The sequence below is a fragment of the Anabas testudineus genome, chromosome 12, assembly GCF_900324465.2.
Source record: "Anabas testudineus chromosome 12, fAnaTes1.2, whole genome shotgun sequence".
Classification (NCBI taxonomy): Eukaryota; Metazoa; Chordata; class Actinopteri; order Anabantiformes; family Anabantidae; genus Anabas; species Anabas testudineus.
In genome coordinates this window covers 7023403-7051274 of record NC_046621.1, presented here as the reverse complement: position 1 = coordinate 7051274, position 27872 = coordinate 7023403, and the positions used below count along the sequence as shown (strand labels likewise).

The following is a 27872-nucleotide window of genomic DNA, read 5'->3' as shown; positions in this document are numbered from 1 at the left end:
TTACCTTTTAAGAGTTATATAAGCCTTTATATCTTGACACAGAGACTGTTTTAAAAATAACCTGGACTTCAGTAACTAAAGATATAAGCAAATGAAAACCATAGCAACTCCCTGCTTAAGAGCTCACCTTTAAGCGCTCAGTGAGTTCAGTGTGCAGGTGAACAATTTGAAGACAATATTTGATTTTTTTACTTTTAGTTCATGTTGCAAATCGTCTCCTACTGAGATGGCGTCAGATCAAATAAAATACAGCATTGTTGAAAAGTGACATTTAAGTCGCTGACTGACTAAAACAGCTTCAATTGTGGGATCCACTGATGATAAAAATAAATAAGTTGTGTTTTGATGAATATATGTTATTGTGTATTGTATTAATCACATTTCATTTCAATGTTTATTTATTTTATTATTTGCATTAGTTCATTTTATAGTTGTATTTTAATAACAGTCAAACCTTATTTATTTAAAATTATGTATTAAAAATGAAAAGCTTTAGATTAAAAGCTACAGTAAAAATTAAATTGGCAAGCCTGTATTACAAAAGTCTTTAAAAAAAAAAAAAAAAAAAAAGTCTATAATTAAGCATTCGTGAGAACTGAATCTATTAAAGTGGCTGCAACCGTGTTTGTGTGTGTGTATGTGTGCTCCACACACAGAGGAAAGTGAAGAGTTTTAATTAAAACAAAGCTTTAGAAGAGCCCACAGCCTCTTAGCCATGTGTGGGATGTAGTTTTGCTGGGCATGAACGCAGTATATTGTACAGTACATTTCCCCCCTCCCTCTCAGACAAGACACAAACCAGCATACGCACATACACACACACACACACACACACAGATGTTATGTCGGATAATTTTAACACCCTACTTCGACCTGAAGGCACCTCATGCTATCACTGTGTGCACTGTACAGTTCAGACAAGGTCAGTTAGTGGGCTGAGATTTCTGTTTTAACACCCCTCGTTGGAGTCCTCCTGCTTAGTACACACAGCCATGCACCCAAGGAAAGGAGTGAAACCATGTAGCCACATCATGCAAACAACTATGCATGGGAAAGGAAGTTACTTCAAAAGAAAAGGCTGCAGTTAAATAGCAAGTGTTTATCAAAAGCAGAAGTCATTCATATTCATGCACAAGGGCAAAGAGATGTAACTCATTTTACCAACTTTCTGATGATCAGTTTCAGGGTTTTGGGAGATCCGGTTTTCTCAAGATGATCAAATAGCATGCTCTAGAAAAGGAGGACAAATACAAATTTAACTTTTAGTATTCCAACATGGGGCTGTAAATGTAATTTATCACATTTTTTTTTTACTTTTCTTTTGTCTCAAAATGGTTTAAATTACTCAAGAGCTTAGTCACGTCCAGACAGCATAACGCCACTACATAGCCAATAAATGAGAGACACTAGACTAAGATTAGTGCGCTGACACGGGGGAGATGGTATAATTAAAAATTCCCCAAAGGCTGACGTAAAGTGAACAGGAAACTCGTCATCCACATCTGTCACAAGCATTCAGACTGAAAGGTTAGTTTGTCAGATTTAAACAAACACATTACATGGTGCTGGGTCGTGTCCATTTTGTGTGGTTATGTGAGAATAAAGAATGGGGATGTTTTTAAGTCTTATGGAAAATGAGAAAAAGGCAGCATTGAAGTTGACTTTTACATTTTTTAATAATCTCTCAATTCACTCAAAAGTGTGTGCATGCAGAGTTTGACGCTAAAAGATATTATATTGACATGCAAATTATTATTTTATATGTTATTTGATAGTGTTAGTAAGGAGGCAGACAGGACACATGGGAGAATAGAGGGATGTATGATATGAAGTAAAGGTCCCCAGCTGGACTCTGAGTGGGGACACTGCACTTATATGGCGTGCATTGTAACTATTTGGCTGCTAACTGACAATTTAAAGAGAATTTTTTTAACTAAACTCAGCTTTTTGGTTTGGGTGGAAAATACATGTCACACACACATAGCTTTTAGATATATGTTTTTATAACTTATCTGTCTTAAACAAAAGGATAGCCTTCAAATGTAAGTGTAAACTGAAGTGCAGTTTGTAATGTTAACTTAATTTAATTTTTTTTGTTTCAATTATATCTTTATTTTTTTTGTGTAAAAATTACATTGAGCTTGTAGCAAGGCTGAATTATTATATTTCATAAGAAATAACATACTTTTTTAAGCCATATTTTCATTTCAGACAAAAAACTCACATTCACATGCTTTCGTTGACAAGATGAAATATATAAAAACTAAATTGCAGTGGAAATTACACCTTTCCTACAATACACATATTGAACCAGTGGCTTTAAGTAGATCCCAGGTATAATAACAAGAATAAAAGTGCTGAGTTCAAAGTCAAATTAACACCCTAAATGTCTTTTTGAACATTTTGCTAATACTGTAGGAGATTTTGGCTCACTCAAATTAGTCTCCTGCCAAGTTACAACGCGTCCACCATAAGCTAGGTGAATCATTATTTTTTGACGAGGAGTATGACATATTTTTGTAAGTGAATATTTCAATTCCATTTCGCTGTCCTCATCCAACCATCAAACTCATGCTGAAGGTCAAAAGTACATCCCTCCCATCCTTCCACCTCCCATCATCCCTGTACCCTCCTGCACCTGATATCATTATCACCCCCCCCCAAGCCCCAGCTCCTCCATCCCTACCTGTCACCCTCCCTCCTACCCCCGCTGCTCTCTCACCTCTCCCTCTGGTACCTGACACGTCTCACCTCTTCTGCTCCCCTCTCCATCCTTTACTCTGCCTGGCTCTCCCTCACCCCCCTATCAGCCGCCACCTTTTCACCCTTTCTCTCTGCATATCTGTCCCCTCATTCTCTCAGTTTTGCTCCTCTACTTATCACCGTCCCTGTGGCTCTCTCTGAACCCCCTCCCTCTCTGTCCCTCTCTACTTTCTGACACTCTATGTGTCGCTGGTGAACTTCCTTCTGTGTTCCATCTGCCCCTTTCCCACCTCTCCCACTCCCTTCCAGCAGACCCACCTACTCAACGGGTGCTCACCATACATGCAGGCGGGCACACACACAGCCCAGAGCTGTCAACACAGTCTTCGGACGGTTCGTGCTCTGCTGTAGTTCAACAGCAGGGGGAGTGTCAGTGGGGTGAGAGCGGAGCAGCCCCTCCAGCTCTGATCTTGGAGAGGGACATTGAAGGACAAAGAGCTCAGAAACTGAGCTTGATCTCTTTTTTTTTTTTTTTTTTTTGGGTAATTAAAAAATACATCCATCTTTGTAAGTTTGATCAGTCACATTTTCCTGTATAATATTATACTTTATTAATCGCCCTGGGGAAAATTTGTTCTTTCCACCTCCCTTTTTTGTGAACAAGCCCGAAAATGACTAAACATTCCTTAAAACAGTGACAGTTCTTAAACCATTTTGATCACATTTACATAGAGCTGCAAGTATTGGTTGATTAAATGGTCAGAAAAAAATTAATCTGCAGCTATTTTGAAAATTCAAGAATAGATTGAATTAATTACTCAAGAAAAGTGCCAAACAGTTTATGCTTAGACATTCTCAGGTATAAATATTTCATGCTTGGATTATTTTGGTTAAACATGACAAGATATTTGACAACACAGCCTTTTTCTTTGCTTTTCTGATGTTAAACTGACCCAAAGATTCATTCATTAATAAGGAAAATAGCTGGAGGATTAACCAGTAATAGAAAATAAGTTTTAGTTTACTGCGGTACAAACATGTTGAAAGTGTTTTTTCTCACTTTTTTTTTATTATTATTTCAATAGTCTGTTTTTGCGTGCCCTCCTGTTACCAAACAAGCAACTGTTGTCACTGTAATATTGTGATCTTAAAATGGTGTGTGCAGATTTAGTCCTGAGGCTTTGTGCTTTTAAATAATGTGTGGTTTGTTAAGGTTAAATGAGGATTTGAACACAACAACTCTTTTAGGGAAAAAATTTTTAAGTTATTAAATGTTATCAGTTGGAGAAAATTAGCCCACTTATTGTGGAGGCATTGTCCCAGATTGCATTAGATAAATAACATTTTTATTCTTTCCTTTGACCCCCCCCTGTATATGTAGGTTACATTGGATCGATGACTTACAGCACATTACAGTATAATAGCATTGCTCAGTACACAACAGTGCTATGATCTGTCTGCTGCCCCCACCTGCTGGTTAGAAAACTATCCATTTTTTGTTACTCAACAAATTGAACCCTGGCCAATCTCAGTGTGTTTATTTGTCTGAACATTAACGTGTGTGTGTGTTGTGTGTGTGTGTGTGTGTGTGTGTGTGTGTGTGTGTGTGTGTGTGTGTGTGTGTGTGTGTGTGTGTGTGCCTGTGCAAGTGTTTTACACAAAGATATGTTCAGTCACTTCCACCCACTTAGTTTCTCTCTATGTGGTTCACAGTAATCTATCTCCCACACCTATCTCCTGCACCCGTTCGACCTAACAATGAAGAATCCAACTGCAGCAGACCGTTGCATCAGACCATCAGGGCCCTTGGCCTAATGAACTTCATACACCGACTAATAATCAGCCGCCCTGTTATAGAAGCCGCACATTCAGTAATAACAGTTTGCTGGCCGGCGTTGTTTATATCACACCATTGCTCTCACAAGCCGCAGGAGGGGAGAGTCTGTGACCTTAAGAGCTGTGGGGCCTGTACTGTCTAATTCCATGTTTATGGTTTTGCCTTTTATAACACACACAGACGGAGCTGCCCAGGCCACAAGCACACGGAAATATCATCATGCGCCCTCTCCACTGCTAATTGGTGCCTTGGTACCATCTCTCTGGTGCAGGGCGACCTGAAGAGCAACGTCAATTCCAGCTTTTGGTTCTCTTCCTCCTGCTCCACAAAGTTTACAGTACCACAGTCAAACCAGCATTAAAATAGCAATTAACGGCACAGTTCCCTTGAACAAAAACAAACTGACAAACTCATAACAGCATGCATGTTTATATGTAAATTCATATACTGTTAAGTTCTGTTATGTTTAAAAAGGTTTTTCAAAGTGCCACGCAACAAGTGTCCATGTTTTTAGAGCCTTGCAATTATAAAGCAGTTTAACATTATGGTTTCCTTGGCAACAGTAACAATTACTACCTTTTACAACTGAACCTCACAGAAGCCTTAAATCTGCACTTGTTCATATAAAACCGGTGTATGATTAGTAAAACGAAGAGGAACATAGGAATTCAATGCAATGGAATCAATGACAGAACATTTTCTGTAGCTGAAATTCAGTCCACAAACAGTTGTTGTGGATTTGAGGATAGCATGTAGATGGTTTTAGTGAATTTTTTCTGCGCACTCATATCAAAAGAAGTCAGCTATAGGTGAGCACATATGAGAAGAGGTGGTATAAATGGAACATCTGCTCAGAGACAACACTCAGCAGTATGGGAGGGAAATGCAGCGCTGAATGACTTGCGGTGCTGCGGGTGATGTGAAGAAGACAACAAAGTAATTATGGGACGACTAAGGATAGACATACAACTGGGCGAGGGCGTGAGAAGGAACGAGAGACTGAGAGGGGGAACGTGAAGTAGAAGACGGGTGGAGGGGTGACTTGCATGAGTCTCCATCATGCCTCTGACTGTTGCTGTGATATTCTGCAGCCATCTGGAGGAGTGGGACTTTTTCACTCAGCTGTTTGTTTACCTGTCTTTCTTTTGCTGAGAAGTGTCGTTCATCTGTCTCTCTGTGTTGTGAGTCATTCTGTCTGTTTTCTGTATCTTTCTGCATGTCAAAAGCTCTGTCTCATGTTCGTTTGCAGCTCTATCTGTCAGTAAATCTGTCTACGTTCTTTCCTCCACCTGTCTACCATATTGACAAAAGACCCCGATACCTCCCTGTGGAATACATATTCATAATATGTACACAAACACACATCCTCTACTGATGCACAACACCACCACAAGAAACCATCATGGTGGAGTCATCTGTTCTTCCAACTGCACTTTTCTCATTTCCCACAAGGGGTCATGATTACACTGAAAAGAGTTCAGCTGTGATCCGCTGTCATGTCAAAACCACTGTATGACAAACTATACAAAGAATCACTGTGTAAAGGCAGGAATGTATACCCAAGTTAGTGATTGAACTACATCAGTATTAGCTGGTAGTGGATAATTGAGCAACTGTCAGTGCTGGACGACATACTCAGAACTTTTCCCTGAGAAAAAGTACCAATACACCATGTAAATTTACTTTTAAAACTTTACTTTAGCAAAGTACATAAGTAGCATATAACATACTTAAAATACCAAATATGTACAATAGCCCAATAAGAATAATGTATACATTTTATTGTTGAATTTAGTTACTGCATATACTAGTTAGTAATAATAATATGGCATTACCATTATATTATTATATTACAACATACTTTATTGATGATTGCTTCTGAGTGTAATGAAATATGAGCATATAAGTACTAGAAAACTGAAGTACTCAAGTAAAGTAAGTAAATGTAAGTATTAAGTTTGAATAAATGCTACTTACACGCATGGGTTTACTTAAACTCAACATACATAAGGTAAAATGTTAATGTTTAATTAATTAATTAATGACTATGACAAATCTTTTGCACCTTTTTGGGTTGATGTGTGTCACTATCTAAACACTTTTTTAAATAAAGAAATCAGAACAGATCCTACAGCGTCTCCATCTTGTGGCCCCTCTCGTTCCTCGGGGCCCTTTCAGTACTCTATGCATTAGTTGCCAAACCAGTTTCTAATCAGCTAGCTTGCCTCACTTATTAACTACGTTTCCCACAATGCTCCGCTCCTCGGTGCACGTGTCAACGCTGCCAGCGAACCGGACTGGACGTCACATTCCTGCATTCCTCTTTTTTTCTGGGACGTCGGAGTTACCAGAGGAAAGCTAATCCTCTTTCCCACCTCTGTTTTTGAGAAACACACCCATGACACGGCGGGTTTGATCTCAGGAGGTGATCCCAGGTTCACCAGGAGTCCGAATCTCACGCCGGGTAAGGTTTTATCCCATTTCAAGCCGAGTGAAGTTACATGTCGGTTGGAGTGCTAGAACCGTGGTAACAGGATAACAGCTTCATTAGACACAACACTTGCTGCGTATTGTCTTTGTGAGCGACCTGCTTATGTTTTGACCTCCACTGGAAGACCTGTTGATACAGCGCACTCAACCGAGAGTGGTTTAAAATCGTAATTCGCGGCCTGTTGTTGTTTATTGTGGTGCTGGCGAGCTAGCTAACGTTAGCCGCTGGTTAGCCGCAAACCTTGCGTCACCATTGTTACCGGTGTTACGCGGGCAGACGCTCCAGGGCGTGGAGGCGCCTCCAGATGTGGCTTTGTTACTTTGACGTGAACATCGTGGTGCACACATGTGGATAACATTGCAGTGGAAGATCCTGTCACACTCGGCTAAGAGATGCATTCATCACCAGCCTCCCAGACAGCATGGGCGTGGTTATGGGGTGCAAAATACCAGAAAACAGTAGCCACAGCTAGGATAAAATCGTTATGGTCAGTACGCGTGTCCAGCTTTGCAGCCACTTGGGTCTCAGTAACGTCACGCTTTACTTGCAGTTGCCGTTCAAAATCTTGCTGTAGATGTCAGCCTGCCTTGTAAAGGAGCTGAGCTTGCTGCAGGTCAGCAGCCTGGCTCAGCTGTTGGCCCTCACAACAAAGAGATGGATCACAGCTGCTGCTAGTCTGTTGCAGGACAGATAGAAACCATTGCTATACCTGACTTCTTTAATGAAATCTGAAGCTGTGGAAGCTGTAGTTGTGGCAACTAGTTTGACATAGAGTTGAGTGTATTAGCACAGAATGGCATAAATAGAGAGATATGTGCCCAAATAAACTCACAAGCACAGTTATAACTGTGAAATTAGTAAAGCATCAGTAAACAAACCTTGAAATCTGACTTGGAATAAATGTAAAATGACAATTTTAGCTTATACTTAATCTGATTTGCTCAAAACATTCCCGCTCTTCAAGATGGATTAGATAACAGCAACTTTAGAGAGGTAAAGGAATGTTTGCATGCTGCCACAAGTCACATAACAGAGACCCTCTTGACTTGAGTGAGATAACATTGGTCTCTCTTTGATGCAGAATATCAACACTTAATTTGCATGAATTGCTGGAAACCACTTTTTGAATAGAGAGTGTGTAAATATAGTACAATCAGCTTTACCATCCTGTGGGCAGGAGCATTTGTTTCTTTGAATAAAAGCTTTTATACTGTATGATCCTTGCCCAAGTTTGTGGCATAACTGCAGTGCCACAGCAAAAGACATGTGAATTAATCAGTCTGGCAAGTGGTACAGTTGCAAGACAAAATAACGGCACTCAAAGTTGCAAATATCCTAAATAAAATTTGAATCATTAACATATATACATCTTCTTCTTCTAACCTTATAACCTAGTTCAGTTTAGTCTTGCAAACTGATAATGAAATACCAAAACTGTGATGTTCTTGTCACATGAAATTGCTGATGTTTAAACTTGGCCTTATGAACAGCTTCATTCAGACACTCTAAACAGAGTCAGTGCAGTATCATTACCTTTATGATCTGCATTCCCTGCATATGATGTGATGAATAATTGAGCATGTGAACTCTGCCCCCAGAGGTCAAACAGTGACAGGAAATGGAAAAATCATCCCAGGATCAAATGGAGATGCCAGGGCAACAATTTACTGCTGTGCCTCCTGTTAAAGCAAACGCTTAGGGATGTGGCATGCAATGAATCTATATGCATGCAGTGTTTTGAAGAATGTGGAGGAGGAGCAAAAGCGGCTGCATGTTATGGAGAGAGTGGGAGTAGCCTGCAGAAAACTAGAAAAGCCTGAAGTCATGCTGCACAGCATAGATCTAGCCTTGTTTTAGTGGGAACTGCTGCTTGTTACGCTGTCTGGAGTGTGTGGATGAGTGGGAAAACAGAAAATGAGGAGAGAGAGAGACCCGGAGGGATTTTAATTTAGGGAAAACATATGGTAGTTTTAGGGAAACGAGCAATTGCAAGACTGTCACAGTTGTGGTCATCTATGGCTGACCTTTTGTTCTCAGATTGTTTTGTCATCACATGTTCAGCTCTAACCAATAATGGCCACAGCTCTATTGAAGCCAACCTTTGTTGCATCTCTTTTGTTTCTGTTTAGCTTTGAGGCCTCAGGACTTTTACCTACACACCATACAGGTTTTTGAAGGCCGTGAGCTGTATTACACACCCTCGCTTGTTTGCCAGGACCGTGTGTGTGTGTGTGTGTGTGTGTGGATTCCGTATAGCGTTATTGGTATTAGGCAACGGTCCCAGCAGTTCAACAGTACTGCACATGCCTAGTCCTCTTTCATTGAATCACTACAGGGGTATAGGGGGACAATGGGGCTATTGTCTTAAATGTACACACACATACACACACTCACACACCCCCATAAATGACCCTGTGTGTCATGTGCAACTTATCTTCTAATGGTCTCTTCCTCTAGATTTAGGTCATTCAGCTCACACTGAGTGAATAAACATGTTTACTCACAGCAGCTTGTTAAAATGAATGGGAGGCAGGAATCACAGCAGTCTCTTTTAAGTTACTTCTTGGGTACTACTTATTCTTTACTTTACATTTATTTACAATTTTCAGTAGTGTGCCATATGTTGTTCTCCCAGCACAGGACGTTATGTGTTTTAGCTGTGTATGAGTTACATTGTGCAGATGTACTACATGAGTTTATGCTCCTGAGGTGCAGCAATTGATTGAAAACTACATTCTGCATGTCTTGAGATGTTATGTAGGAACAGGATAGGTGGAGGTTCAAGATATATTTTTTGTATTAATTACTATTTGCTACATGAAGCTTAATATTTTCAATACTGTTTCAAGAAAGTGGAGCCAGCAAGAGTTGATCCCAATGATCCATCTCCCGACAACAATCACGTTTCTTATTAAATTTTTTTTGCCATTTTTTTTTTTAAATGTCGTTAACGTTTGACACAGATATATACTACACACCCTCATGCCACCTGACTAGCATTGGCAGTAATTCATCACATTTTCTGCATCTGCATTTTAATCTGTATCTGTTTTCTACTATTTGACCTGGCCAGCAAAGGTCAGAGTCCTGATTTAATATGGTTGTGAGACAGATTTGTTTCACAAGCCCAAATACAGCATCTCTGTCTATGTATCTATGTAGATTTGTGCTATAGTTCAATGGAAACCCACTTAAAGAAATCCTTCTGCTATCCTGCTCCCAAGAATACACTACTCCAAATTATATATAAACCGAAGTGTGAGTTTGTTCAGCCTGCCAGTCAGAAGTAGACCAGATTAGGCGTATTACCAGCTCTCACTGCATGGGTTAAGAACATTGACTTTGACTGGCAGACTGGGTCTCATGCCCTGTTCTGTTTGGGTTGTAAGGATTATTCCTACTGTTTGGCTGTTGTGTAACCATATCAAGGAATGTAAATCTGTAATGTCTCAGAGCTTGTTTTACTCAGACGTATGCTGCTTTGCTATGACACAGCCAGTAGCAGTATAAGAAACTTATAAGTGCCTCCAGGAGAACCTCCAGTAAATTGAAAGCTATTTTAATAATCATTTGTAAAGCATTTCCCACTATTTTCTGACTTTTTACAAACCAAACAATAAGTCAATCAGTTAATGGAAAAATAATCAGTAGGTTAATTTTGCAATGAGAATAATCAGTTGCAGAAACAAAATAGTAAGTGAGTAAAATCTTTCATGAATAACAATAATCTACTGATATAAAATATAATGGTGTATTTTTCTGCATTGAATAATTGTTTGTTAAGTACTAAGTAATAAAACATACGTACATTTAGCTTAACGTTTTCATTCATTTAAAGTTCCCTATAACTGATTATAAATTTGAGACAGTAATCATAGCATTAAAATCTCATACTATTACAACCCTACTTTTAGCTCTAAGTCAGTTATGCATCCTACCTCAAGAATTCAATGATTTGTAAATTGCAAAACAGCAGAAGACAATAAAGAGCATACATGGGATAAAGACACTTTTCCTGTCAAACAAAGAAACAGTGTGCTGTCCAGTGCCATGCTGTGTCTGTCTGGCTAGTTAAGCATCTGTATGGATGGTGCTACTCTTTGGGTGCGGCCTCCAGCTTGATGGCACTGTACATGCTGCTGTGTATTTGACAGTCTAGATCCATGTCTACTGGCCTGTAGTGCCATTGTTAGTGCCCGATTTGGTAAACTCGGGAATCTGTGATCAGTTGTTGGTTGAAAATCAAGCTCACACTAAAACTTGCTTTGTTCCAGATAACTGAATTACTTCCTAAGATTTGTTAGGTGATACAAACAAAGTGAATCAACATAACAACTGTGAAGTTAGAGTGTGGCTGGCACAATGTGGCAGGCAGGTCTTTATTGGCTCAGCTGGTGAAGTTGAGGGATGGAGAGCAGAAGGGTGGAGACAAGAAGGAGCAGCTGGGAGTTGGGGTGTGTGAAATGGGATCGGAGAGTGGGACTGAGTCAAATATGAACAAGAATAGGACAGGAGTCTTAGATTGTAATGACACATGTACTTACAGGCTGCGTAAAACTAAAAGCTAATACAACATTTCATGAGAATCTTCTCCGACAATCTCTTATAATATTTGGTTTTCTTTGTTAAAATATTAAACAAAATGTCTTTGGTTTGAAATTATAAGACAAAATAATTAGTTTATTAGTCAGTTATCTTGAGCTTTGGGAAATTGTTTTTGGGTATCATTTTTAAAAACAGCCACTGATTTATTATTGTCAGACTCACTGTGTGAGTCTAAAGGGACAAGCTGAGAGATCATTGCTACCAAGTGAAAATGCAAATCAATTTCACGATGCTTACCCTCATCATTTGCATAAGTATCACGTAATGTGAGAGGCCATAACATTGCTCCATCTTGTTTGGTTCGCAGGGGTTTCCAGCCTTCTATCTGTCTTTGTGTGTTTTTCTCATGTACTCTTGACAGTAGGCTTTTATTTGACCAATAAATCACTTTTATTTAGTCTCCTTCCAGCCCCTTTACCCTACAGAGGATAAAGGTAGTTTTTGCCCCCTGGAACATACAGATATTATGTTGTGTTAGGCAAACTTGTATTTCTTCTACCAGAAGAACACTTGGAGTGATGTGTCATGAAACCCAGCTGGAGGAGGACTTTGAGTCCCATTCACAGGTCAGGTCTGTGATAAAAATACAGAACCGCTGTTTACTTTAGGCTGATGTAATTTAGGATGGCTATGATGCACGCACAGGCCTGGTGATTTTTATTTTTGTGTATGAAGCCCTGTTGAGTTAAAATACACGTACATTGTACAGTAATAATTCATAAACTGCTAACCATGCTGTGTAAACTGTTAAAGAAGGTGCACAATATCGCAATGCAGGGTCATCTGGAAACAACAGATCCCTGACTTTCTAAAGTTTCAACATTTACATATGCGTTAATGTTGAATATTTGTTTGTCTGCCAAGTATACACAGTTCTGGCAGGATGCTGTTAGTGCTAGCTGAGAATGGCTTGGCTGAGGAGCTGATTGCAGCATGATTTATACAACTGGGTGAGCTCTGTCTTTTTGTTTGTTTTTTTAGGAGCTAAGCTAACACAATAGTGTTGCAGCATAATCGGTCTTGTTTAGGAGCATCAACCCAGCTTTCAGACAGGAAAACGATACGGTAGTTATATAATTTCTTATATATGATTATAATTTGTTTTGTTCATAATCCTAATAACACTCATGGGAAACATTCTACGTATGAGTACACCTGTCATGTGTGTCTGTGTATGCCCATAAATACTTTTCACATAGTATGTATGTGCTGTGTTTTGTTTTTCCATAGGGTAAAAAATGTCCTCAAAGCAGCTGATCTGAGTGCTGATGCTTCGCATCCTGCTAGCTGCAAATCATCAGGCTAAAAAATCTGAGATCTGAGATTGACCTAAGAACTGATTAGGACATATTGACTGTGCAGCAGAATATGTCAGGGATTAAAGTATTAGTCCTAAATGTACATAAAGGTAAGCAGCTGGGTTAAGATGAGTAGGGAGATTGTGAAAATGTCCTTCAGCATTAGACCGGTTTAAGATCCAGTCTCTAGCTCAGCAGGATTGCTGTGCTGTAGCTGACCTTAGTGTGTGATCTTTAATGATGCATTTCTCTCATCGCATTAAGTATATTAAGCATTGACCAGTAGCTCAGGTGGAAGAGCAATAACCCAGGGTTAGTGGTTCGATACGCGGTTCCTCCTTGGCTACTTGTCCTTGTGTCGTTGTCCCTGGAAAAGACACCGAAACCCTGTACTAGCACCAATATGTACTGTCTGGGAGCTCTCCAACAACAACAATTTCCAGTGACGTGGGGCGGTGGTTAGCTCAGTTGGTAGAGCAGTCGTCTATAAACCCCAGGGTTACTGGGTCGATTCCTCATGGCTATATGTTGAGGTGTTCTTGGACAAGACACCAAAAACCCAACGTTAGCCATCATCTACTGCAGCTGTCCAAACCTTAATAACATCATTAAAACCATAGTTATCACACAGCCATTGCTATTACTACTACTGAAAAGGAGCAATCCAATGATGGTGGTTTTTATACTGTCGTTTCTTTTTTACTTTGTTAAGTAAAGTTGTTGTAATTGTTTGATAAGATACAACATAGTGCAACATTTAGTTTGGACTTAAGGTAAAATAGACTGGTAAATTCTTTAAGGTATAGAACTGTTTCATTACAATGGTATAAGTTAACGAAATTAAAAGCTTTGAGACCTTGTGTAGCTGACTTGTTGGCTACAAATGCACAGGGCTGCCCCGTGAGTACTCAGGGCTCAGCAGATACTATTCTGCGTCCTCTAGGGCGATAAATCCTCTTTGCATGGCTGGTGATCAAGCCGTGATGTAAAGGAGCTTAGTAGCAATAGACGGGCAGGCAGGAAGCTGGTTCCCTGTTGGACACAGGTCAGCTGATCATACAACACAGGAAAGAGACAAAGCAGGGAAGAGGCTGGAAAATGGAAATGGGAAAGCGTGTGAATGGTGACACCAGAGTTTGAACACAGAAATTAGCAGGAGACATCCAGGAGTTTTTCAAAGTATGGATATGATGTAATCTGAGTAACAACCCGGGACTCCTGTTTTGCTGCTGGACACTTTGGAAGCAATCGATGCACATATGGATGTTTGTTGACAGTGAGATTATGTGCTTTGTTTGAGTATTGGAAAGTTGAAAGGGATTAAGGTGAGAGAATTAACTGTTGTTAATGCTGGTGCCTAGGGCTGCAACTAAATATTTTTTTTACTATCAATTAATTAATTGATTTATTGTTTTGTATATACATTTTAGAAAAATTCCAGCGTCCAGTTTCTGAAGTTACACTACTACATCTTTTACAGTTGTTAAACAAACTCTTGATATTAGAGGTCTCATTGTGAACAGAGACCAGCCCGTTATCAAAGGAAAAAGCTGGTGTCCATGTCGAATTGTGTTCAAGTTTTTTCTTCTCTGCACAGGTGACTTTCCCGCCTCCCTCCCCCTTCACCCATCACAGCACTGGTTGCTATGGAGAACTCCTCGGTAGCGTCTGCATCGTCCGAGGCCGGGAGCACACGCTCACAGGAGATAGAAGAGCTGGAGCGCTTCATTGACAGCTATGTGCTGGAGTATCAGGTGCAGGGGCTGTTGGGAGAGAAGGCAGATGAAGACTTGGACTTAGACAATGGTGGCAAGGAGCCACAGGTTAGAGCATTAAAAATAAAACGTGATTGTTTAATTTTAAGGTTTTTGTCCTGCATCTTTGTTTTACACAACTTTATTTACACATGAACAAATCCAATAGCATCTTCTCTCATGATTTCCCTCCTCCAGTGGACAGATGACTGCAACGACAAGAAAGACGGCAGCTGGACGTCCTCAAGAGGGAGAGGCTCATCCAAGCCAGTAAGTGTGTTTGTATTTGTATCAAGGTTCTTATTTCACTGTTCTCTGGATTGGGATTTCACCCTAATTATTCAATTAAGCATAGTATAAGTGACTGCTATTAGTTTAATTTAGAGATCAGTGTGCTGGCAATAACAGGGCTACAACATTGTCTAAAGAGGAATTTAGTTGTTTGTTTTTTTTTTTATTTGATGTGATTTGTCTGACCCAGGAAAGCAACTGTAGCCTGCCTGCTAGCGTCAGTGTAGTTCATTTTTGTTTATTATAAGTGAGTTTTGGTTGTATGTCTGTAAATTTAGCCATATTTGAACAACAGCCCTTATTCTGCTGACATCGCCACATTGCACTTCTTCTGTGCTTGTTTAGACCTTCTGGTCACTGGAGTATCACACTCACTAAAGTGCAGGTCTTCTCTGCTCTTAGTTCTCTTTTATCATATTAGTTTCCCTGTTCATAAACTGTTCAAGTGTATTATTAAAAAGAACCAACTCAGGCTTCAAGTGATTCACAGCTCGTGTGGTTACATAAGCAGGCGAACATAAGCATAAAATTAGGCTTAAGGATAGGATAATAACTTATCGTGTGATACTGTGAGGCTGCTCAATATCTGTGTGTGTGTGTGTGTGTGTGTGTGTGTGTGTGTGTGTGTGTGTGTGTGTGTTGGTCTGCTTTGTTATGAATGCACAGCCTGTATTGACTTTGAGCATTATTGCTCCTCAGAGATCAATTTGTATTACTTACTGAAAAGTGTGGGATAAGGGAGAAACAGCTTGGGTGAAAGGTTCAGGGAGATCAAAGTGATCCAAATATGAGTGGGATAAATGAGACTAGAATTAAAATGTCAAAATTTATTAATACATGAAATCCCAGTTAATCCATTTTCAATACAGCAGTGAGTCCTTGTTGTATATGACGACTGCTCTATCATCTGAGCTACACGTTTTCCATTTTCAATATGTTTTGACATTTGCCATATGGAGGAATAATATCTGAGCTTTGCCAATGAAACGAAGCACGGCTTCACACCTGTGGCATTTTTTGCCATGCAGGCTATAGTGAAACTCAGAAACCATTCAGTAATAACAAATAAATGCTTTATTAATCCGATTAAGTAGATTAATCAGGCTTATCTTTTGCACTTGTAATTAATAGGCAGCGGCTAACCTCTTCGCTCGTGCTGGCCAAGTTATAAAAACTCATTGGAACCTTCAGTGCTGCAGAAATTTGTCTGTACCCATCTGTGCCTCAATAAAATCGTGACTTCATGGCTTAGTTTGTACTCTGACATGCACTGCCAGTCGTCCACTGCAGCCCATCATTGATGATTTAGGGGCATGTGCTTGTATATAGGCAGCTGTATGCTTTTCCAAATCATGTTGAATCAATTGAATTTCCCACAGGTGAACAGGTGAGATGTTTTAATAATAAATTTGCAAAGATTTCAAACAAACGTCTTTCACTTTTACATTATGGCGTATTGTTTGTAGAATTTTGAGGAAAAGAATGAATTTAATTCATTTTGGAATAAGGCTGTAGCATAACAAAATGTGGAAAATTTTAAGCACTGTGAATATTTCCTGGATGCACTGTATTTTGCATAGTAAGTAACATGGCATAAAAATTAAACACGTTTTGAATAAAACAAAATCCTGATCCCTCAGTCTACAGGGACTTACAGGATGCATACCAGCCTACACTAAAACATAATACAAGATAATAATGACCACTGTAATCCACAATTTATTTTTATGTTTTACCTTCAGTCTAGAGCAGCAGCAGTTATATAACTATTTTAATAGTGTATTAACAGAAAATGTATCTATTATAATATCTGGTTTACTTTGCCGTCAGTAGTATTAAACTAAAATATCTCCCGGTTTGGAATGAGGTGACAAAACAAATTATTTGTCATCTTGAGCTTTGAGAAATTGTCATGTTAAACAATGTGTTGTTGTTTTTTCTTTCTCTCCATCTCTCTTAACTCTGCAGGACGAGTGGGAGCACAGCAGTAATGGCAGTACAGGTTCCAGACCCAGCTCAGGGTCCAGGCCAGGCTCTGGCTCACGCTCTGGCAGCAGAGGTCGAAACAACCAGTTCAAAGGCCCTGCCAAGGTACAGATACATCTGTGTGTGTGTGTGTGTGTGTGTGTGTGTGTGTGTGTGTGTGTGTGTGTGTGTGTGTGTGTGTGTGTGTGTGTGTGTGTGTCTGCTGTCTGCGTGGCAGCCAGCAATCCCTCGGTTTTCCTTCAATCATCATCTCTGAGAATAATAAATGGAAAAGACAGATCAGATGTCTTCAGGGGATTTTTTTTTTTCTACCTGCACTCGTCTGCCACACAACCGTATTCTCACTGTATTGTCCTCTTGAGTTTTTGGCCATAAACATATCAACATGTCACCATGAAACAAATCTTCACCACACTCCACCTACTTTGCACATGATGATCAGGGCACTTGTCACGCGGAGCTCTACTCAGCCGTAGAAAACAGTTAGATAACGACCTCAATGTCAAATTTCTGAGATCAAACAGCGTATGAAGGCCGAGTGTGTTGAACTTGAATTGTGTGGACATTTAGTAAGCCAGGAGCCCCTAATGACGGATGCTGTTGAGTCACAGTATGGGAAGCAGAGGTTTTAGAGGTTCACAAACTCGCCTAAAAAGGTACTCCACTACAAGTAGAAGTACTGCTTCAAGTTCTTTGTTCAAGTTGAAGTGCTGAGTACAACTACATGCTCTAACATTTAAGTATAAGTACTCTGAGAAAAGTACAAGTACTGTAAGAAAGCTTTTAAGTGCCTCTCTCTTTTTTTTAAAATCTTTTTATAGATGTCAAATACAACCTAAATAAGCCTTGCCACATGATAGTTTGTTCTACTACTATACAAACTACTGCTAAACTGAAAATACCTTTTCCTTGTGTTGTGCTGCTTAGAACGGGAACAGAGATGGCTCCTTCGACATCCTGGGGACCGACATATGGGCTGCCAACACAATGGACTCGCATGGGTAAGTGCAATGACATTTTAAAAACCTAATGTGTTGTACAGTGTGCCAAGTCTGAACCAACCATAGTTTTTGAACGGTCATATGACAGCATCACACACACAATGAATCTCTTAGTTTTTGACATAACATAAAATAAATGTATTTACATTAAGTTTTAGTGCTTCTGCCAACAATCACGTTTGTGTTGAGCTTGTTTATTATGTCTGTGTAAATCTTGTATAAATCTATAATCTGCGTGTAAAACTTCAGAGTGACTAAATTTATTTTTACAACAAGCTAGACCTAAAACTAGAGGAGTGAGTTAAGGGAAGAAAATGAGTGAGACATAAATCAGTTATGCTGGACGGAGAATTAGTTTCCATGGTAACGGCTGCACGGTAGCTTCAGATACCTGAGTTCCGGCCACGTCGGCACATCTGAGCAAACTGAAGGAGCCGACGCTGCAGGATGATGCAAGCAGTTCTCCCCTCACACAGACAGGGAAGTACAGCAGTGAGATTTAATGTTGAGCGCTGACATTAATTGCTATAAGGAGGAATCATTTCAGTGTAAAGCTGTGTGGAAACTCAGCCACAGCACAGTGTGTGAAAAAACTCACTTGTCGGAGTGAGAAAAATGCCAGTGATGCAGTGTCTGGATTATGAGCGTGTTTTAATGTAGCTGAAATTGAAATGCTGTGACAGATGCTTGGCTTTTTTTGCTCAGACATACCTGCACTCTGATATAGTACAGGATACCTAACATGTTTATCAATAAACCTTTTAACCTTCTTTTGCCTTCTATTCCTTTGTAAAAAGTGTTTGTTTTTTTTACCCTTGTACACCTGTTTACTCTTTCCTTTTGTGTATCCATAAAAGCTGGATGTCTCCAGCCATGTCTAACCCATGATTTGTCTTTTTGTCTCTGTGTTACAGAGGTGCAGGTTGGGACTTGCAGCCAGAGAAGCTGGACTTCAGCCATTTCCATAAGAAACACTTCAGAGGAACGCCAAAGCACCTGCCACACATCGACAGAGAGGGGTAAGAACTGAGATATGTGTCTGATTTTCTCTTGGCTCTGTTGTTTTAATTCATCCATATTGTTTCAGTCATATCTTTAGAATTGCCCTTTGAATTACTATAACAGCTGGTGAAAACAGGACAGGTAATTGTTTTACTACTTTTTGTCAGTCAAATTCAAAGAAGCACAGACTTAATTTTTATCCTCTTCCCACCACCAGAATTTAGCTACATCTGTCACTTCTTTTCAAGTACAAGTTGAGATTTCAAGACAAATTGTCAGTTTTTTCGTGGTTGGATAAATGGTTGTTGTTGTAGAGGAATGTGCTAATCACACTGAAGATAACATGGTTTCATCCCACAATGCAGAAAAGACTGAACTTCAGCTTTGCTAAGCAGAAGATAAAATGCTAATGCTATCAGATTCTTTTTGATTGTGTATGTGTGTGTGTGTGTGTGTGTGTGTGTGTGTGTGTGTGTGTGTGTAAATCTGTTCTCAGGTTGCTCTTGTAAAATAGATATTGATGCCATTGAGATTTCCTGATTAACAACACAGATGATAATTAGCTAACTATCTTAAGGTATAATATATGATTCAGCTGATGGCATAATAATAAAGCTATAGTAACATTTGTGCAGTTGTGAACAGAATATTTAGTGTTTTTTTGCCACTTTGGTTACGTAACTGTAAACAGCTTTATTATTTAATATTATTTTAGTATTTTCAAGGTGAGAAGCCTCCTTCATGTCACACACTGGGGTGGCAGTAGCTCAGGTGGTAGACCAGTCGTGGTTTGATTCCTGGTTCCTCCTGGCTACCTGCCGAGGCACTGAAACCCTGTAGTAGCGCCGATATGTACTGTCTGACAGCTGTCCAACCACATTTTCCCCAAGGGAATCAAGTATTTTATTATTATTATTATTATTGTTTTGCTAGTGTCTTCCTTCCTCTCTCTCTGCTTGTCTCTTCCATAATGCAGTGCAATGTTTTTAATATGAACTCATTGTGAATTGGACGGTTGATGCTATTTATGTCTGTGAATCATTGTTGATGGTTACTATTAATCTCTTACTTCCTGTTTCCTCAGGATGAACAAACACACATTTGAAGCCGATGATGGCATAGACATGAATGACATAGAGAGGTTCCTACCCCACCTGCGCTCTGTAAGTTGCAGATTTTTATGTTTTTTGTGACACTAAATGCTTCACCCCAGAGTGTTTCACTCTTTAACCTGCTTTGTAAAAAGGTGTCATTCCAACTTCATTGATTTCACACAGTAAACCTTGAACAGGAACTCTCTACATTAATTGTTAAAGGCTGACCTCTGGTGGTGCAATGGCAAAATAACAGGTGCACCAGAAAGAGCAGTGGTGTTGTAATTAGGAGAATAAAACATGATCTTTATTTAAAAAAAAACACTCAACTTGAGCTACATTTTCTTTATTTAGAAGAAAAGTCATGCTGGAATAATAATGGGAGAACCATTATTTCAAGTACAGATCAGTGTGTATAGAACACAAGTCACAAATGAACATGGTTGATTATAAAGTCATCTGTGGCGACATCTACTGGTTAGATGCTGAACAAAACTTAAAACTGACATGAAACATGCATAATCGTTTTATACTGACCCCTGGTGGTTCATATCAAAAAAATTTGTATGTTCAGTGAAGTGATGGTTTTCTCAAGCACTGGCTGTTTCAAAATCAGTTTCACACGTCAAAAGTTTCTGAGATGAACTTCTTTGTGCATGTAGTTGACTTGAGGCCAATATGAGACTACTGCAGCTTGAGTTAGTCAAATCACGTATTTTCCAAACTGGGTCTTTTTTTTCCTTGCTAGAATTCAGCAGATACGAAGACGAAATTTGATGCCAAAACGTTGTAATTTAGTAAATAACCTAACGTAACATTTTCACAAATTAAAAGCGATATTTCAACTACATCTTCCTTCATTATCATCATATATCTGACCTCAATAAAGTGAAAATGATTTTGCAGCTGTGTGTGCTATTTAAGGGTACGATGTGTTAAACACTGTGTTTTCCAAGGTGAATTGTGATTAATTGGGTTGGCAGATATATGCTGGGTCACCAGTGTTACCTTCATCTCTTCCTACCCTGCTTTCTTAGCCAAAGTGTCTTCCATCTTTCATAGTGTTTGAGCGGCAGTGTCTTCCTCTTTCCTTCCTCTCTTGGCTTCTGAGCCGAGCTGCTTTTCTCCACTGAGTTTGAGACAAGATGGGTGTAGTTGTGCTACTGAGATACATTCCTCGCTGCATAGTCCCTGAGCCATGATTGCTGTTTCCGTTTATTCAGTTAGGGCCAAAAGAAAGATAGGGTCAACTGTGTCTGTCTGGTGAGCTAGGGATTCGGATATGTGTTGGCACTGGGAGACACAGGAAGGTCAGAGACAGAGAGCTGGGAAGTGAGTGTCACCGTTTCTGTAGTTCTCTCGTTCACATTCCTGAGCGGCTTCTCATTTACTGTACGCTATCCTCAGAGTCATGTGGTGATGCCAGGCTACTGGTGTTGAACTGTTTCCTGCAGTTCCCTAACATAAAGGCATGTTAAGAACAGTGTACCCCTATCATATGTAACGACATTTGTATTTAAGATTAAATTATCAGTCCTCTACATTACGTTATCAACCATTGGACTACTACAGTATAACAGTATGTACATACTGCTACAAAAGTAAAATGCTATTTATGCATTGATGCACCAGTAACAATCCAATCATGGCTTGCATAGCTATTAGCAGATAATAGTCACAGGGGACATTTTACTGCAGGGCCGTTACATTAGTATTTGATATTTAAATACATTTTGCTGATAATTGTTATGCACTTACATAAGTTTGTATACAGGGATTGTACATTAAATTGAGTATTTTTACATTGTTGTAAAGCTACTTTTATTTAGATAAAGGATCTGAGTGCTTCTCCCACTAGTGTTTCCTAGTCTAAATTATCCTTGTGCTCTGTGAATGCTCAGTGTTTTGTTTCTAAGAAGATGTTTCCCATGAAAATTATAATGTAACATTTATAGAATCATAATCTATGAACCCAGGCACAAACAATAACACGTCTCTTTCCCCCCCATCTACGTTTAAGTCCCTGTCTACGTTCCACACTTCCTGCGAACATTCACTTCCCTTTTCCAGGGGCCAGAATAGACTTACAAATAGCCCTGGGATGTGGAAAACATCTCGTTTGTGTGTGGGTGGGCGTGTGAGCAATGCAGTAAGAAAGGGCTTCCTCCTATTGCCCTCTGATTCTGCTGCATCTCTACCGGCCTCACTGGAATGTCAGCCTGCACACACAATAAGCCCACCCTCACGTCCAGTGTCAGGTTGTAATGACAGAAGCATTCAGGGGTCAGAGAGCAAGTATTTGATCTATTGAATTTATGCCAAGTATCACACGGATCCTGAGAAACAATAAACATGAACACAAAGGGCTCACAATTTATAGCTTTCTTGAATAATAATACTTATGTCTTTGTTTAGCATTTTGTGAAATCTATTTACACAAAAAGAGCAAATTGGGAAAACTGTATTAAAATGGAAATTAAAACAGAGAGCTAATAAGGCACGATAATATAGCAAGGTAAACATATTACATTTGGTATGTCTAAGGGAGGTCAAAGCAGGGCTGCAGTGTGCTGGCAGCGAACGTACAAGTTAATTTAGACATGTTTAAAGACAAAAAAATAGAAAAATCTTGCTGCCACAGTGTTAATAATGGCCATCTGTAGTTTGATAAACCCACACATCAAGTATTATCTAAATTCTTATTATGTAAAGGGAAAAAAAATATTACACAGATTTCTGATCCACTGCCCTGTGTAGAGAGGCAGCAATTAGAAAGTTGATGTACACAAAATTAACTTTGATAGCAATTTTGAATGCAATTATTATTTTGAACTTGAGTTAAGAGAGAAATGTCCTATTTCTCTCTTAGCCTTTACAATTGTAGAATATCTTTAATTGATTGATTTGGAAAACGATATACATTTTCCACTGTTTTCTAATATTTTATAGACTAAAGATTAAGATCAATAAAATAATCAACATATAAACTAATAATAGGAATTCATGTTAATTACATTTTCCCAGTGAGCGATGTATTACTGGCCAAATTTTAGGCCCTACTTAGGTTTCTGTTATACTAACCTAATCCTAATCTGATCTGTAACTGATTATAAGGCATCACTCTGTTGGCCAACACAACTGTATAAGTATAGATCTTTAGCAGCAGCTTTTAAAACTAATGTTCTTTCTTTTAAAGGCCTACAATATCTAAATAAAAAAAAACAGAATGTTTTTTCCCATTAAACTGAACCAGAGTTTCATATGCCCTTCACCATCCCCTCGCTCATGACACCCACTGTAGCAAGAGACGTCATGTCACTCACATGCTGTTGCGTTCATCGGCATGATCACGACAACATGATACTCTATGTTGTGACAACCACAACTCGCATGCATATGTGTGGGTATATGTGGGTGTTCTCAGCACTTACTGTACCTGCCAGCAAACCTTTGCTTATCCGCATCAACAGTTTTTTGTGTTTGTTAAAGGCACTGAATATTATGAACATGCAGCCAGGAGACAGTTTAATTAGCTTCACATAAAGACTGCAAACATGGGGACACAGCTAGCATGACTTTGTGCAATGCCTCAGTTTTCAGATCACAAACATAATATCTGACTTTTAGAGGTGAAATGAAAATCATACAAAGGTCTTTTGTAAAATATTCAACATGTAATACATAATCATCAAATACATGAAACAAACAATGGGCGGTAATAGTTTATCCACAAAGAGAACTTGAACTTGAAAAAAATGGCACACTGTTTAGCTACCACTCTGCCACTGACAGTACTACATTTTTTTAAGAATGGAGGGCACCAGGGAAGGAACAGCACGGTAGGCTGAGCCCACGGAGAGACGGAGAAAGCAACTAGTCATTGAGGAGACATCCGGTCTCTCGTCTGTGAACAAAGCAGTCCAACAAGGGAACAAAGCCCGAGTCTGGGCTGAGATATTACAGTCTGGTTGGCCCCTCTGTCTGGAAGTGTACGTGCTGCAGAGCAGGACTCTGGTTGAGAAGGGACACTGGGGGTGGGCTGAGCTTTTTGTCCCTCTGTCTGTCAGCTGTCATTTTGTCTGTAATCTGCATCCCCCTCACAGTATTTACTCACATATATTTACTCTTTCTGTATCTTTCTGCTCTGCTCAAAGACGCCCCTGTGTCTTTTTCCCCATTCTTCTCTGACCACATCATTATACCCCGTCTTCCACCCTCCTCTCTTGTCGTTTACTCCTCCCCTCCATCCTTCAAATGTTGGTGGCAGAACAATACCAAGGGGGTCACGATGACTGGTTCCCCCCCTCACTGTGGTCTCTTCCTGCTATTGTCCCTAATCCTACTGCTACTTGGCTCCTACACTCTATCAATTGCATACACATTGGCTTAATCACCAACATACACTGTTCTGTTATGGAATCAACTATGGGAGAAACACTGGAGACATGAGTACATGCATGCTAGCAGGATACCTTGGCAAATCCCACAGAGGTATTCATTAATAGCTTAGGGTGTGAATCTCTCCCTCTCAAACAATTAGATATGCATCTTATGTTCTTTTGTTTACTTTCCTTCACATAGTTTAAACACCTCAAAATCATTTTTATGCAGAAATAGAAACAATTTTGAAGGTTTCACAAATTTCAAGTGCTACTGTACATTTTAACCTGCCTTTTATTTTTCTCTTCTTTAATTATGTCCTTTAACTTAGTTTATGTATGTGACATATTTCTGATGTGCTAAATGCCAAGAAACAGTCCAGCATCATAATTAAGTTAATTTCTATTCCTAGTTGCTGTCTGTCATATTTTGACTCCAGCAGCTGTCAATTTATGACCATAATATATTATTAAAATCACCTAATTTAACTGTAATGCATAGCCAAAGGAAGGGGGATTATTAAAGACTTCATCTTCATAATTATAATGCAAACTAGACTGTATGTGAAACCATAACCCATTAGACCTGGTCATGCATGTGAATGTCTATGTAATTTAAGTCTTTTATTCAGCAGAGCTGGCTCAAACACAGCTGTAAGCATGTGAAACCTGCTGTTGCAGCACTGGTTGTCACATGATTACGTTTCTATAGAAGACTAAGATTTTTTCCCTCATTTTCTCTGACACTTTAATCCCACAATGGCTCCATCTCCTCCTGTAGCTAGACCCCCCAAGTTCTTTGAAGTACCTGTCTGCCTGCCTGCGGTCTGCAGAGGCCCAGATCTCAAATCACTTATTAAATGAGACATGGATGTCAGGACCTCACATTGTTGCCTCTTATCACTGATCACCCACAATACCTGACTGTGGCAGCTCTAAATCTCTTCTTTCTGTGCTGTTGGCAGATACCAGCTGCAGAGTAAGTTACATGAAAGGCGTACACTAGGGTCATTGAAATATAGAGCAAATGTCAAAATCCAAAACAATTCATTCCAAAACAGTCCTAAATGTTAACTTGATTTCTGCCTTGAGTGAGGTAGATTGTGAAGCAGGGTCACAATAGCAGCGTGATATGAATGATAGAGCAATTTCTTTAGTTTAATCCTCAGGACAGGGATACATTTTTATGTAAATTCTATGTTTAGGGAATTCATATTATTAATTATTTTTATGACCAACTAGTAAATATGCAAAGAAACACTGCCAGGATTTATTATATGCCCCAGTACTGCGCACAAATAATGAAATGTCCCTTTTAATTTTTTTTTGAACACACATGTTTTAGAACTTTGTAAGAAAGTTCTAAAACATATTGCCTAGTACTCTTCCACCATTAAACACCAGATCTACAACAAGCAGGTGAACACAATGGAGCATAAAGCAGTGAAAGCGTCACACATTTGCCTCGAGAGGTTTTGGAGACAAAACTGAGGACTTGGCTAAAAATACAAACTGAAACTATGAGTTACTGATGATGTGTAAAAACGAGTATCCTAGAGCTTTTCTTTTCCACTGTCGTCTAGTGCTGCTCAAGTTGGGTTGTTGGGCTTTCTATGTAATTGTGTATACAGTTATAATTTGTAAAGTCTTATACCTTACTGTAAAGTGCATTGAGATGACCTCTGTTGGGTGCTCTACAAATATAATTGAATTGAAAATTTGAATTATGTCAAATATTTAAATGTTGTGTTCACAAATGATCTCTGCTTCCCCCAAGAGGAAAGAATTTGAAATGTCTTTCTTTTGGCTGTAAAATACAGCAGGTTTGACATTTTCACCTGATCCACCTGTAGAAAACAATTTCTTGTAGCTGTGTGGAACAACAAATAAAAGATATCTTATGGATACCAAACTAAAACCAACATTTCGTTATAGACACATTCAGGCTTTGTTGTGGACAAAATTATTTCAGCTGATGTATTTTTGCTTCCCTGTCTCTTACGTGCTTGCTGTCTTGTATTTACAGTCTCTCGTTGTCACGCTCTCTCTCTCTCTCGACTCTCCTCTCAACAACCTGTCCTATAATGCCACCCCTGGGACGGTTTTAAATTTATTGCTTTTGGCTGAGGTCCTTCGCTGCATAAATAAGCTGAGAGAAACAATGGACTGACTGAATGAGCATCATACCAGAATTGTTATACACTAGAAGGGACAGGAAGACATGCACTTCACTTTCCATGCTATTGCAGAGAAATTTCTATAATCGTTATTCTCTGTTTCTATTCTTCACGTTTCCATCCCTATTCACTTTTCTCATTTCCTTACTTTCCTTCCTTGTTACTTATACCCCTTTCACACTGAGGCAGTGTCATTGTTATGAATGGATCAACAATTGTCCTTGGCCTAAGTTCGTGACCCTTCTGGCAAAACTCTGAGAAAAGTAGAAAATCTTCATGAATACTACTGGGGAAGACTTGTAAAATCTGCTGTTTGGGAGTCAGGTCAAGCATTTACAACTGAAATAATTACATGACATTGCTTGGGAGCTACGTGTCTATGAGGAGGAGTTGTGAAAAGCACACATCCTTTTTGTTAGCATCCCAGGTAGCCTCAGTGACCTGTGATTTTCCCCTGGAATGCTACAGGGTATGTCAACTTCCTCTCAAGGCAGATGTGCACACCCAAGCGCATTATACAATGCACACACAAACACACAGCTCAGTCAGGGTTGTAGAAGTTGATGAAGAACTTGACAACAAGCCAGATTTTTTTTTTTTTCTAGTTGGGTGAGGTCTCACAACTGAAACTAGCTGTTTTCAACGTGCAAAATTGGATCGGATGCTGATATGCGTCATAATAATTTACTGAGACATTACTGTTATTCTTATAACTTGCACTTGTAGAGAAGTCCACAGACAAAATCTGATCTTAGTTTTCTGTCACACTAACTATTCCTTCATCATCCTTCTCACGTCCAAAAGCAAAAGCTGAGATTTTTTTTAAGTGCAATTTGAACTAGTAATAGAAAAGCACTAAAAATTAAAGGGTTTTAGTAAATGTGTGGCATACATCTTTGTGTGTGTGTGTGTGTGTGTGTGTGTGTGTGTGTGTGTGTGTGTGTGTGTGTGTGTGCGCACTCACTGTCATCTGGTTACCATTTGAGGGCAGAATTACAGCTAATGATATCCTACAGGAAAACTACAGTAGCTAAACATGCAACAGTTCCTCTGTTTCTTTCTTCTTCTTTCTCCACCTACTTTTTCTCCCTGTCAGATTCTTCTTGTGGCAGGAAGTTGAAGTCTGGAAAAAAAAGCACAATTTCACAAATATTAATACTTCGAGGTTTATATAAGAAGTCTTTTAAATCAATCTGGTCAGGGTAATGCTTTCTACCAACTGACTGTTTAAGTGTGCATTTGTCTGCCTTTCTT

At 39.3% G+C, this 27872-nt stretch overlaps 1 protein-coding gene and 1 long non-coding RNA gene across 4 annotated transcripts in view; one reads left to right on the top strand and one right to left on the bottom strand.

Moving 5' to 3' along the window:
* Nucleotides 1-6851: 6851 nt before the first annotated feature.
* ctif (CBP80/20-dependent translation initiation factor) overlaps nt 6852-27872 on the top strand; it is a 41877-nt gene continuing 20856 nt past the window's right edge. For 2 of the 3 annotated variants that reach the window (XM_026354402.1, XM_026354400.1), the window contains exons 1-7: nt 6852-7004; nt 14532-14757; nt 14887-14958; nt 16948-17070; nt 17893-17966; nt 18881-18985; nt 20053-20131. In XM_026354402.1, coding sequence (XP_026210187.1) covers nt 14581-14757; nt 14887-14958; nt 16948-17070; nt 17893-17966; nt 18881-18985; nt 20053-20131 — 630 coding nt within the window. In that variant the 5' untranslated portion in view covers nt 6852-7004; nt 14532-14580. Of the gene's footprint in view, nt 7005-12626; nt 12702-14531; nt 14758-14886; nt 14959-16947; nt 17071-17892; nt 17967-18880; nt 18986-20052; nt 20132-27872 lie in introns of those variants that run through there. The other variant, XM_026354401.1, reaches the window with a different exon arrangement.
* The window catches only part of LOC113158478, a 42846-nt gene continuing 38055 nt past the window's right edge, over nt 23082-27872 (bottom strand). The window contains exon 3 of the long non-coding RNA XR_003298571.1: nt 23082-27741. This is a non-coding gene — a long non-coding RNA (uncharacterized LOC113158478). The remainder of the gene's footprint in view (nt 27742-27872) is intronic.